Genomic DNA, 14144 nt, shown 5'->3' with positions numbered 1-14144 from the left:
TGATTGATAGATGATAGCTCACATCCAGGTATTATTTCTGTTTTCTTCTTTTTACACTCAACTAGTTTTAGAAGGCATGGCTTCGGAAATACCCATTGTCTGAGCCCAAAAATATATAGGGGGTTTTTAAATTGATTTTTGTAGACAGATGCTATTTCCATTTCATTTCACTTGAAATCTGCACAGTTTTCTTGTTGGCTGTGACAAACAGCAAAACACCAAAGACAAAAAAAAAAAAAAAAAAAAAAGGAGAAAAAATGAGATAATTATAATTTTATACCTAGACTAAGAGATAAAAATAAAGGCATCCACTTATCTACCAAATTCAGTGTAAGACCATGATGAATACTGTGGCAGTAACCTGGAGAAGCATCTTCCCACGTGCTCAGCACAAGAATCATCCCAGTCAGAGCCAACCCTCGCATGCCCGTGGTTAAGCACAGGCTGAAGCACTTTGCTCTGCAGAGTCAGCAGATGGTTTGCAGTCCTGCACCCCACTCCTTTGAAATCTGGAGGCTGGATCTGCAATCTGGATCATCCATGAGCCCTTTGCTGTGTTGAGCTGCAGTGCCCAACCTGGCCCCTGCTGTTGGGGCAAGGAGAGGTGGCTGTCAGCAGCCCCCTCCAAGGGTGGGAACTGGTCTGGGGCAGAAATATCCCACTCTTGAGCATCTCCCAGCCCAGCTGCAAAAGGCATCTGGTTTGGAGAGGGCTCCCTGCCCAGCCAAGGGGTGGGAAGGCATCCTGGGAGGTGACTCCTTGGCTGAATTCCTGCAGAAAGGAATGGACTAATGTGGCTGGGATCACACTGCTCCATTAAGGGCGTGGCAGGGATTACTGAGCCTTGTGCAGGAGTCTTTTTATTATTACATAACTCCAGATAAAAGAAATAAATCATATCACTTATATGCTACTCTGATAGGTGCAATGGAAAAAGCAAAAATGGATGGATAACATCCCATTTTAGCCTAACAGCTGTACAGTTTCATGTGATATTTACACTGCTTGATATTTAGCTGCATCAGTGTCAGGATATTAAAATAATTTTTTAAAGACCAATAATTAAACCTAGATTTCATTATTATTCAGAGCATACAAATTCACAGGCCTGTTGTATTAAACACAATACAAGTATCAGACTGTTTGTAATTGTAGTCACACTAATTGCACATTCTGACACATTATGGGGTAATGATGCTTGAAGTTACCAAACAGTTCAAAGATGAAAGGCCATGCAGTCAAAGATTTTAAAATAAAGCTCCTGATTTGTGAATTTATGGTAATGTACTAAATTTGATCTCTTCCCCTCATATAAATAGCTACATATAATTATATAATTATATAATAATTAGCTTGTAGTCCCACAGCAATTACGGAGTTATTCCATGGTTATCTGAGCCCTGACAGGGATGGTAATACCTGGCATTGCCCCCTGCCTCCCACTCTGCATCTCAAACTTTCCAGTAGTTGCACATGTGAAAATATCCTGAGCTTTTTGTGTCCTTTTTGCTGTGGATTTTGCCAAGGCTCTACTTTTATCTCTGGCTGCTGGTTCTGTTTAATTGGTAGTTTGCAGATAATAGAAACACAGAGGAATATTATTCATTCATCTTCAAAGAGCTGGAAGCAGAGTCTGATGGGGCACCCAGGAAGACTTGCAGAAGACTGAAATGGGAAGGCAGCATTTTTATCACCTTCCTCATTCAGAAAAAGAGAGAGAGAGAGCAAGAAAGAGCGAGGCAGCCTGACCAGGAGCCAAAAGGAGATGATTATGTGGTTATCCAGAGGGATTCTTTCTATTACTTGAAAAATCAGAGTGCAGATTTAGAGAGACAGGTTGATGTGCTCAGGAAGATCAATGAATATGAGAGGGTCATTGATGGCATATGCTGGGGTTTAGAGGTAAGTGGCAGCTTTGGAGGCAGTGACAGGAGGAGGAAAGGAAAGAGCTGCTGGTCAGTGGCGTGTCCTGGGGTCTGCCCTGTTAAACAGAGTCCCCTCCCCAGGGAGAAGAGGTGGCACCGTGGCCTTTAAGAGCCAAGTTGAACGAGATTGCAGCCATAGGTGTCAAGGAGTGAAATTTCAAGAGCAAGCAAGTGCGAGAGAAGCTCTCTTGGAGCTCAGGATGTGCTGCTGGTGGGAAATGGTGAGGAAGGGGCTCAGCAGTGCCTGCAAAACTCAAACAAAAAACTCACCTAACCAAACACTCTCAGTATCTCACAGGGTGAGAGGTTTTCCAAGTGTAAATGTTTACCTGAATCGTTCTTTTATTAAAACACCTTGCAAACCCTTGTCATGAACAGCTTTAAGATGCTCTCCTATTTCTGCAGCCCTTTTTTTCCTTCTGGTCTGTAGTTGCTTCAGCACACACACCCAGCCCATGGTCAGGCAGCAAAAGCCCTTGGTCCTGCTTTTCAGCAGAAAATCCATCTGTTACGCATTGATAGAGAGAACTGCTGAAGATACAACAACTAGAAATATTTTTCTTGGCAAGGAGGAAGAGTCTTGGAGAGAAAGCAAGTGAGGGACAATAAAGATAGCCAGGAACTCTGGAGCACTGACCTCCAGACGCATCCAGGGTCATCAGGGAAAGTATATCAAATGTTAACAGGAGCCAAGAACTAATTTTAAGGAGGGCTGGAAGATATTCTTGTAAGTTCAGTCAACATTTTAAAGCAACAGTGGCAGTTTCTAACATTGTGGAGTTTTTGCCTGTTTATTTCACCTACTGTCTTTTACAGAGGCATTCATATTTCCAAAATCTAGAAAGCTGAAGTAATTGTTTCTTAACTTAGGGCAGTCAACAAACCCAGGAGATTTATTTTTCAAATGGTTGGTGTTGTACAGGAGTTTCTGTCTGTATTTTATATGTGTGTGAGATATAGAGATATATGTAAACATATATATGCTCATGTATAGCCATATGTTCATGGACTGTGTCTGGGAACATAGATCTGTACAAAAGATGCCATTAACTTCACATTCAGGAGTAAGGGCATCCATGTGAACAACTGATCTGCCATTGAGAAAATATCTGACTATTGTAAAGTGCCAAACCAGGGTACTGATATAAAAATTAGAAGGGTTTCAAAAAACAGGGGACTCATCTAAAAATAAGGAAATTAAATGTAATCAGATTATTCAGATGGAACTGTTATATTTCATTCTAAGTGCAGTAAATATATGGATTACTAACCCAATAAGACCAGTGAGGCAAAGACTGGCTCGTGCTCTGGAAAAAACATTATTTCTTATATATTTTTTTTTAATTTCTACTTGTTCATGGACATAAAACAAATATTTAGCTGACTGACTGACCAGTTTGCCAGTAAAAGTTTGAAGTGCAGTTCAATTGATCATCATGGACGGGTTTTTTACTCCCTGATTTATTTTGAAGACAAATTGCTGTAGTTATTTGTTAAAGTCTGCCCATTTCAAGCTCTCCATATTCAATTTAGACAGTGAAATAATAAGCTCTTGTAGTGACTTATACAATGTTCTAAGCCCTGCTGAGCTCTCCCTGTCACTCATTCCAGAGGTGCAGGAGCTCTGGGATGAGCATGGTTGGTGCCTTCAAATGGCTCTTCAGGGCTTGAGTGTGAGCACCAGTCTGTGCAGTTTGCCAGCCTCGTACAGAGCAGGCATAGATGAGAGGAAGGCAATAGTTCATAGAGAGTTGCTGCCAGGAATATCTGGGCACCAGGTCAGGGAAGTGGTGGTGTGACCCACAGCTTTGTCCTCACCTCTTGCTCTGCTGACCTGGAGAAGGACAGGGGGAAATGGTGCCTTAGGGATTCCTGCTGTACCTCAGGCACCTGTGGACACTGCCTGATGTGCTTTGGCTCTGGGTGAAGAGGGGTTTGCCCTGGAAACTGCCAGCTATGACCCATGGAAAGGGATGACATATTCAGCTGAGGTGCTCTTTGAGTTTATCCAACAGGGGAATGGACAGGATTCAGCTTTTACTTGTGCAAATGAAGGTGGGAAATCCAGGATAAGTGTGAACCTGTCAGGATGGTTCTGGAAGAAAAGGTGCTGGAAAAGGGATTAGAAAAAGCTGTCCTCTGGTTCATATACCATGGTGTGATGATGCATTCATGAGTGTGAAAATGTTGGTGAGGGGAAGCAGACTGACCTTTGTGGGCACTGACACATAGCAAAGTGGCTGCAGAGCAGCCCTGTCTGTTCACCAGCTCAAACCAAAGCCACGAGTGCAGAGGCAAAGGCAGAGCACGTGGGACTCTGCATTGCCTGTATTTACACAAAGAAATTTCACTTCAGTTAAAGCTTCCTTGGGAATACGCGGGAGGTGGGGGGAGCTCTTCAGCAGAGGATGCTGTCTCAGCCTTATATAAATACCTGTAGAATTGCTCAAATAGTTCATTAGTAGCTTATGAGTTTGTGTGCCTGCATTCCTCACTAGCTCTAATTGCAAGGATGTTGATTCCTACTGCATCCGAGTGAACAGATTCTCTGCTCTATTGCACCATTAAATGAGGTGTTACTGTGTTTGACTCGAGCTGAAAAGGATCCCTTCCCACTTAGTAAAGAGACCAGCTAGGGCTGACCTAGCTGGGGACAGATTTCCTTCCAAATCACAGAGAAGTACTCCTGAATATGAGATGTTAATTGTGGCAGGAATTAAGGATTAAATAGTCATGGCTTCAGGTTACTAGTGGGAACTGAAATCAGGATTACAAAGGAAACTGGGCCATGCCCTCACAATGCTATTACCCCAGTTCTTGAATCTAAGAAACCTTAGAAACTCATCCTCAGTGACCAATAAAAACTAGTCTAAATTGTGCTTACTGAGGCCTGAGGAAAAGAGTCATAATTGTGCAGCCATAGTTTGGACACCTTTCAAGGCAGAAGATAAAATCAAGGGCAAAAGAGTGAAATTCAGCCCTGATTCACACCCTCTACAACCTTTATTAGGGCCAAAGCTCCAACACTGGCCACAGCTCCATCTCTTGCCTGGGAGAGTCAGACCCCATACCAGAGCCAGCAACTTGCACCTCGAGTCCCTGAGGAGAGAGCAAACACCTTGCAAGAGCATTTCTGTTTGGGCAGAGGCACAGAAAGCCCCTGTGTGTTCTCAGCCTCCAGCCTGAAGCACTCGATCACCTCAGTGCCCCAAGCACCTCCCGAAGGGCTCAGAGTGAGGGCAATGACCCAAATCCACATTCTTGGGGGAGATGCTCACATGGGCTAAATGTTGATGATGGCTCCAAACCCTATTCCTAACCCCAGAATACAAAGCTAGGGAGATGAATAGGGGGGAAAAAAGAAATTCTGTGGATTAAATTTATGACAGAATAGCACATACTTAATAACCAATTAAAGCCAAGATTTATTGGGAGCTAAATTACATTTGTATTATAAATAGAACTAGAATATACTGTTACAGAATAAAAGCAAAACATTTTAGCATTTAATATTGTAAAAGACAAAGCAATCTAATGGACCCTAAATGTTAATGGGTGAAAAGATTTACACTTTAATTGCATTTTCAAGTCATCTTATTTTACTGTGCTCTTTTTTCTATGTACATAGAAATCAACAGTGTGCTGCAACATTATACTTAGTAGCAGCAAGACTGACTTAAGGAAACCTATTATTATAGGCAAGATCAGTTTATTATGTATAAATCCTTGCAAACATTTTAATTGAAATGAGCAGTGGACTTTCACTGACCTTGGCTGCATGTGTATGAGACCTTCATAGCAAATTAAGCTGGTGAAAAGTGTGTGTGAGAAGCCAAGAAGGGAGGGAGTGTTAACAAGACAATTTCTCTATGTAAAGCCAACAAATAAACTGTATAAGATACAGGGGTTTGCTTTATGGCAGCAAAAAACAAAAAATTCCCCAAAAAACAACAATCCAAGCAAATGATGAAACTTGAAATTGCATCTGATTGCATTATCAATTAATAATTTGTATTTACTAAAATGTTATCAGCTATAATCCAAATTTGGGCCAGCATCTGAGGCTGGCATTTTAGGACTGCTTTCATAGCATATAGAAATGCTACAAACTTCCCAGAAACCGATTCCTGTGCTCATAAAATTTCTCTTCCAGTTTGTGTTACTGCTTCAAGATTCATCAGCTGAGTTACAGTTATGGCTGAATCTAACTCATATTACATTTGAAAAAATAAATGTGCACTAAAAGTAATTAAAGCATGTTGGTTCATGAATAATACACCATTTTACTACTATTTGCAGAGTATAATGAGACAAGCTACTAAATTGACAATGAATGCTCTATTATGTGATTGCCAACTGTTTTATAAGATATTGAACAGATTCATTTATTCTATCATCATGTGCATTATCAAGCTATTGCTTTTTAATAAATTAATTTCTCCTGTGTCTCCAGAGCCTCACTTTGAAATCTGGCTGAGGGCATAAATGGAATTAATTCTGCGGTCTGGTTTGAGTCGCGGCGTTGGTGCCTCGCAAGCCCCGCAGCTGGCAGCGGGCGCGGAGGGGATTTCTCCGGGTGGCCGCGGCGGAGGGGCTTAATTGCCACGGCAAGGAATGGCTTTTAATAGCCAGCCGAAAGAGTCGCCCCTGCAGGGCAGGGCTCTCTGACAGCTCTTGTTTATCAGGGGCTCTCCTTGCCAGACATCCCCGGTCCCCTGCCCTTCACCCCCAGCCTCCAGCCCGCCGTAAATTGACCCTTTAATTGCTCGACAGCCTAAACCTGGTGACACCGGCCGCTGACTGTAAAGCAGCACTTAATCCCTGGCTGGGTGATAGTGTCATTAGGAAAGCAATGTGATTGCGAGGAAGAATCTCCCGTCCCGGCTGCGGGCTGGGTTGGAAGGGAGGATTATCCCTGAGCCCCGGGCTGGGGCTGGAGCAGCGCGGAAGGTCCGCGCAGCCCTGATGCTGCCGAGCTGCTTGGCTCGGTGGTAAACAACTTCTAATTGCGGCTGTTGACAGGACTCACTGTGTGTAACTAACCTTGCTGCAATGTTATTATTTCTGAAGGGAGCCTTTCTCCATATTTTTAACAATAAGTCTGACAGGTGTCATATTAAAAACAGGGCTTAATTCGAATGCAACTATTCCCACCCGCCTTTCCCTTCTCATTTTTGTGCCTCTGTAATGCATGAATTTCTCCTGCTCATAAAGATTAAAGGAACAGCTTTGCTGGAAGGAAAATACTGGTTTGTTTGTAGTCCAGGTATATTTGAGGTGGTCTCAGTACTGGCTCCCTTTCTCCTCTCTTCTCCAGCCATGCTGGCTCAATGCTGGGAGAAAAGAGAGGGAGAGAAATAAAGCTTTCCCTGGGATGAGAGGTAATTCAGGATCCATTGAAGCGAAATTTCAGGCTTCCTTTGAGCTGTGACCCGCAGACACCGTCCGGGCACTCGGTGGCTGCACGGCCTGTGATGCATGGCTGACTGCTGTCCACCAGAGACCCAGCCCAGGCCAGCAGTTCACTCACAAGTTTACACTGGATTTAAGTCAAAATGCTAAAAACGCTAGTGTTCAATCACTGCTAACCGTGCACTCAGCAGACAGCTCCCAGCAGACGCCGTGCTTGTAAAATCCAATACGCCATGTAAAGAAAGGGTTTACAGAGGTGCAAAGGGTTTAGAAGACTTTTCTTGTCTCTATCCCGACTATTTTTGTGATGCTGCTTTTCAGGTGCTGGGACTGCTTCAGCCTCGTCCCACCCCATACAGGTAGAGGGCTGCACTCAGAGAGGCACTCCCCATTCCCATAACCTTCCCCCCTGTGTCCTGCCCTTCCTCTCAGGCTGCCTGCAGAAGGCAAAGTCCATTTTAAAGCCATCAGTTCCGTGCTGATGTGACGATCAGTCGGGACCAGGGTGGCTCCCCTGCACTTGCTTCTCTCTCCTCCCTTTGCAAAAAGCTTACACATTCCACCAGCATCACACACACTCCTCAGTCCTGGCTGAGAACATTACAAAGATGCTCAAACTGCTGCTGTTAAAGGCTAGCCCAAGGAAAAGGGTGCATTCTTTGCCAGGAGGGATCATAGAAATCCAGTGTACAAAGCCCTTACTTTATCCTGTGCTCACCTATCTGCAGGCACTGCACCAGACCTGTGTAAGGTTTCCCTATGAACAACAGGCACGGTGCAGATCAATCTCAAAATGTTGTGTAATGTTCAGTTTTTACAACTGTTCTTTCAGAAGAGTGAAGATAAGCAGTCCAGATAGTCTCACCAGGCATTTGGTGATCTGTTCTGTACCCTCTTAAGGTTAATGATTTTCTGGGACTCAAAAAAAAATATTATTTCTTCCTCTCTTTTTTATTTTTTTCCCCCCTGCATAAGCAACTGCCCAGCAAATTGATAAGAGCCCTTTTTAATTAGCTAGTGAAGTTGTATGGGTAATGTTCCATATAAAAGGTCTATAAAACACAGCAGAATTAATAAAATGACTGCTTCTCATTTAATTCAGGTCCTCCAAAGGGATCCATATGTCTTGCTTTGGTCTGTTTGTAGTACTTCTCTCCACCACCCAGCCACGAATTGATTAAAATCACATTCCTCACTTAAAACTGGAGCCCAGTTGGTAAGAGATACTGGCTAGTAATTAAGGTCTGTGCACAGACACATGAACCCCCATAAAAAAAACGGTACCAAAAGGAATCATTGTGCATCGCTTGGATTATATGCAAACACAGCTCATGTTGACAGCTACCTCTGGATGACTCCATCAGTACACACTTTATCTCCAGCTGTCCAAGTAATTTTCCCAGGATTTCGCCCCTCTTTTTCACTCCTCTCCACACAGATGGATTAGAGCAACAAACGGTTTACATGCTGCACATCATTAGCTATCCTCCCTCACTACCCAGCAGATAACAACTGGGCTCTATCATCAGGACATTCATAACACCTTGACACTTTTACAACTATGCTGTTCTCTGCCAGAGCAATCTTCTCTTTTAAAGCATGAAGCTAATTCACAAAACGCCCCTTGGAAAGTACTCTGCAAACGCAACAGGGGTGGGGGAGAGAAGAAAAAAGCACAGCCCAGAAAAGGCATCTAGTAAATAACACAGTTAGCAGTGTAGGGGAAAAAAACCCGAACTCAAGAGAAAAGCAGCACATTCTTTCTCTCCAAGATACCTTTCTATTTTTCCATTTCCTCTAGCCCACAGTAAAGGGCACTAGCAAACAGCCACCTGTCTGTCAGCTCTATTTCAGTGCATCCATCACCGTGTTCCTCAGGCACCTCCCAAGCCTGGCATCAGCCTGTCCTGTGCAGGTCCCTGGGGGTGGCTCAGTGGCTTCCCTGGGCATGGGTTTCACCCAGGACCCTCTTTGCAAAGGGACCAGTTGAAGGCTTCAGTCAGTCATTAATTTACTGGGTATTACTATTGGCTATTCCAGCTTTCCTAAACTGCCTCCAGTCTCAGGGAATCTTGACTCTAAGATCTGTTAATAAAACAACATTTTCCCTCCATAGGCTGGGACCCTCCTTCAGAGCCCACTTGTGCTCAGACATGGGCTTATATTTAGACTAAAATACAAACCCACATCAGCTGCTCTGCAGAAGGAAATAGACTTTAGCAGCATTTTCCAAGCTTCTCAGCATGCCCCCTGCCGCCCCAACCATACATTTTAATGTATAGTACACGCTTGTTTAAAAAAGAAATACATAAGGAGAAAGAGTAATTACCGTAGCTTAAATTCAGCCTGATAAGAAGGGCTTGCACCGTCTGAGCAGCTGTTCCACTGCCATTCAGATTATGAAAATATAATCCTAGAGAACCTTGTCAAGATAAATACAGAGCATGAAATGTATAGGCAATTTTTCCCCAGCCACATATAATGATCAATTCCAAAGCCACAAGTGATACCAAAGGACAAAATAAGATCTGTCTAGACTTTCTCACTTACAAGATATTGATCATTCCAATGGTAAACTGGTTAGTATAAGTGTGTTTGGCTTGAAAGGTCATGAGCTTAACACTTGACAAAGAGTTATTCAACCTTGATATATGTTAAATTATTGCAGGGTTACTGGAAGGACTTCTCTAATAAAAAGCCCTACCTGGTCTGAGAATAACTGGGATTTGTCTCCCAGATGTCAAAAGAAAAAGCAGGAAGGAAAAGTAAAAGAAGTCAAGATTTGGCATGGGTTTCTGCTGGTTCACCTCTACCTGATTTAGCAAGCAGAGGTCCCAGCAGTCAGTGACCGTCTGGGCAGAGCAATGGACAGCAGTGGAAGCTGGCACTGAAAAGGCTCCTCCATTCCCCTAAAAGCTTCTGGCTCTTCAACCCCAGCAAGGGAGTTTGCTCTGTCACCTACACGGACTTGAAGCTACAGGGCACCAATACAGGGTCAAAAAATCACCATTAAAATGGGAAACGTTGACTTTGGAAGGAAAGCAGGGGCGAAAGGGCCGGACAACGCCCTGCAGCGTGTGGGTGGGAAATGCTCCGGCATCGCCTGCCAGCACCTCCCCTTCCCAAAGCCCTGCGGGGCCGGAGCCTGCATCAGACACAGCCCTAACCCAGCCTCCTCCTTTTTCATGGGCATAACTAGCAAGTGCTTATTAGGACTATTAGGAGCTTGATGTGAATTTGCTGGATCTTTTCCAAGAACTATAAATACCCCATCTATTTTGCTTTATTCAGTTCTTTTTGTTTTGCTGATATGATACTAGTTAAGGTTAATGGGGTTTGCTTTAATGTTAGACACAGGATCACTTAACTACCTTTAATGAACACTGGAGTCAATGCATTGTGGAGTAATTCACACAGACATTGCCTCAGGTAAATCAACTGGAAAAATGTAAGCCAGTCAAATAAATAAATCTGACCGGCTGTAAATGTGCCAAATTTTACACCAAAATATATTTGAAAGCCAATGACTTAGGCACATCTAGGATATTAAAATGGAGGGGTTGGAGTCTGTTTCTTTTCAATTGCTTCTCCTTTTTTAATGTTCCCTGCACATCCCTCCTGTGCTGAAACCAAACTGAGATTGCAAGAAAAATTATTTTCACAAGTGTTTCTAATAGAAGCAAGGGCTCTACACTTTGGTGGGTTGTTTTTTTTTTTTTTTGGGTTTGTTTTTTTTTTTTTTTTTGGTTTTTTTTTTTTTTTTTTTTTGGTTTTTTTTTTTCATTTGGAAAAAGCCTTTTTTTATACTGGCTATCTCAACACAGGAGAGTCAGAGACAAAGAGGAGAACAGAGAGTGGAAGAAAGAAAATGGAGAGAGAAAAAAATGAAGGAGAGGAAACAAGAGAAACAGAGAATGACAGAGTGAAATAAAAGTAAGAAAGAAAGAATCAGGGAGCAAGTAATTTTTTCTGCATTGGAGAAAATTATGACAGTGAAATTCTAGACAGGGAAATACACTGGTGTCAATAAATAATAACCAGAAATAAAAACCAGAGGAACCCAAACAACTCAGTGAATTTAGGGGTTAGCTTACCTCATACTAGTGCAAAACTAAAACTATGCTAACATTAAAAGTGCTCCTACCTTGTAACACTAAAATAGGGAGTGGGGTACAGAGGAAAAACACACAGATATTCTTTGAAGGAAGGCAGGCAATATCCCTAAGTACTGAATTCTCATAGAAGCGAACAATATTTCAGCAATAAGGAATGACAGGGGGTTCATTATAGGTTATTAATGTTTGCCTAAATGGAGCAGAAGGCCCAGGCCTTCAGGGGAGTGCAGAGCTCCCAGCATCACTTAATTAGTGCCTCTTCTGAACCCAGCCATGCCAAGCTCCAGTGCAAAGCTCTGCGCTCCTACACTGCCTGTGTCATACCAGAGTAATTCTGTCTGGCTGTGAAAGGGAAAAATAATGTGTGTGTGAGGGCTGCTGAACAGGTGACAGGAGTTAATCACCTTTTCTCCCCAGTTAAACTCCAGACAATACAAGGAATTTGGCTGTAACCATTGCCTCAACTTGCAAAGCCTTCAACCCAGGCCATGAATTTTCAGACACTGCATTACACCAGCATTGGGTCTGTGTAGCACAGACTGGAGAAAACTTCTAGGAGACAAGAAAGACCTTTTTTTTTTTGTTTGTTTTTACTCTGCAAAAGGCCAAAAAGAGGTTCTTTCTGGAATATCTCCTTTTATTTCTTTATGCCACCAAATGTTTCAAAGCAGGATGCGTTGTCCTTGGGGAAGGGGCTGCAGAGAGTTGAGGAGGATGAGTGGGCAGGATTTGTTGTCTCCTGAAGCTGTTGCCACAGAGGTGGCACAGCAGGGATAAAAAAAGGCCATATATTCTTTACTGCTGCTTTAGGAAAGACTGTGGCATCAGGTAAGGAAGCAGACAAGGAAGGAGCAGCTGAGGCTACACTTGGGTAGAAGCCTTGACTTTAACTCTGTTCAATAAATAATGCAATGTACTATGATTGCAAAAAAGAAAAATCATGGAAGGCAGATTGTTAACAATAAAGCAGAAATAAAGAGGGGATCAAATAAACTTCTATTAACAATGTGTCCTTCTATTTATTTGTTTATATTCTGTCTACAGAAAATGTGATGCTGGACTGAGGATGGCTTAGAACAACCTTCTGGCATGAAGACAGCTACAAAGCACAAAATACAAAAAATGAACTCAGAAAGAAACAAGAAAATAAACAGCGTTTTCTTGGCATCAACAAGAAGCTCTTTATTTTTCCTCAAGTTTTCTTTTCTAGAAAAAATGGAACTAAGACATTTGCAGAAATGAGACAAACTTTCTCTTCAGGTGACAATATTCAAGCATGTTGTTTTATTGAATTTAAATGGAAAGAAAAGACAGACTTGGAATGGGATACAGTATCAGGAGAACTGAGAAACTGTGAACTTTCAAGGAAATAAAACTCCTTAAAACTGTGAACCGAGAAATTGATGGAAATACCATTTAAACCCCTGATTACACTCTGTGTGTTCTTAAGGAGACATCATCATCTTTGCTAACTCGACAGTACTTAGGGAATGGTTTACAACATATCTTTTATTGTAATCTTTTAAGGAAAAAAAAAAAAACAGAAATATTTAATTAGCTGTGACTTTACCATTACTGTTCAGATGTCTTCCTGCACCTTCTTTTTCTAGACAGTGCAAATGTACTTGCAACCAATAGTCAAGGGCTGAAAGGATTTCTTTCCTCAATAATCTTCTGATTTGCCACACCCAATAAAATCCTTATAGGGAAAAAGAATCAACACAACTACCATCTCCCAGTCAATACCTAAAGCCTAACAGACAGTAATTATCAAAATAAGGACGAAATCCCATATTGGGCTACATACCTACCAATTAACCAAAACAACAGAAATTATCTGCAGAATTGCTTTTCTAAAATAAGACAGAAGATGCCTCCTTGGGTTACACTTTGAACAGGCTATAATCAAAAGAAAGAGAACCGAGACTAACTAAGCCCCAGGAAGCCGCATTGTCCCCTTAACCCACAGTATTCCCCACCTCCCATTAGTACTTAACATTTTTCACTATGTTGTGACTGCTATTATTTCATTTAACACCGGTTAATCTGTATCTGAGGTACACGGAAACCCTCTAGATGATAAGATTGGACAGGTTCCAGTGTTGGCAGTTTCCGAGCGTGCACACACTCGTGTGTTTTGATCCTTCCAGGAGCTCCCTGCTATTTGGCCTGGCTGCCAACTCGTTCTTGGATCAGCCTCTCGCTCAGCTCCCAGAGGGCAGCGGCCGTGGCATCGCCCTGTGCCTGCTGCGAGGGCAGGCAGCGGCAGCAGTTGTTGAAGTACATCCCGCCCAGCCCCTCCAGCTCCGCCGCCGTGGCGCAGTACACCGTCGTGGCGGCTCCTTGTTGCTGCAATAATAAAAAAAAAAAAAAAAAAATTAATTAAGAGAGAGAAAAGAAGCGAAACTATATAAATACATAGATATTTTGTCGTTTATTATTAGCGTTGTAATTTTAACCGCAGCCCTTTGGAGCTGTGTCTCGTGCAAGCAGCGTGGCTGGCAGGGTAACCTGCCCGGTGGCAAGGCTGCAGCCCTGCTGAAGGCACTGCCTCTTGGACACTTATTTACAAACCACTTCAATGAGGACATTTTTCTTTTCCTTCCCTCTAAAAGGAGAAGAAAAAGAGAATCCTGAACCACAGTCCCAAGCTCAGGTGTTTTGCCCCTTTTGGGTAAACCCTTGGATTGGT

At 42.7% G+C, this 14144-nt stretch overlaps 2 protein-coding genes across 2 annotated transcripts in view; one reads left to right on the top strand and one right to left on the bottom strand.

The window, feature by feature from the left end:
• MAF (MAF bZIP transcription factor) overlaps positions 1-12638 on the top strand; it is a 185197-nt gene extending 172559 nt beyond the window's left edge. The window contains exon 3 of the mRNA XM_053986996.1: positions 12497-12638. The gene's annotated coding sequence lies outside the window, so the exon portion shown is untranslated. The remainder of the gene's footprint in view (positions 1-12496) is intronic.
• Positions 12639-12721: 83 nt separating this feature from the next.
• WWOX (WW domain containing oxidoreductase) overlaps positions 12722-14144 on the bottom strand; it is a 484520-nt gene continuing 483097 nt past the window's right edge. The window contains exon 9 of the mRNA XM_053986990.1: positions 12722-13801. Coding sequence (XP_053842965.1) covers positions 13613-13801 — 189 coding nt within the window. The 3' untranslated portion in view covers positions 12722-13612. The remainder of the gene's footprint in view (positions 13802-14144) is intronic.

This window comes from Vidua macroura, chromosome 11 (assembly GCF_024509145.1).
Source record: "Vidua macroura isolate BioBank_ID:100142 chromosome 11, ASM2450914v1, whole genome shotgun sequence".
NCBI lineage: Eukaryota > Metazoa > Chordata > Aves > Passeriformes > Viduidae > Vidua > Vidua macroura.
This window is presented reverse-complemented; position numbering and strand designations above follow the sequence as displayed.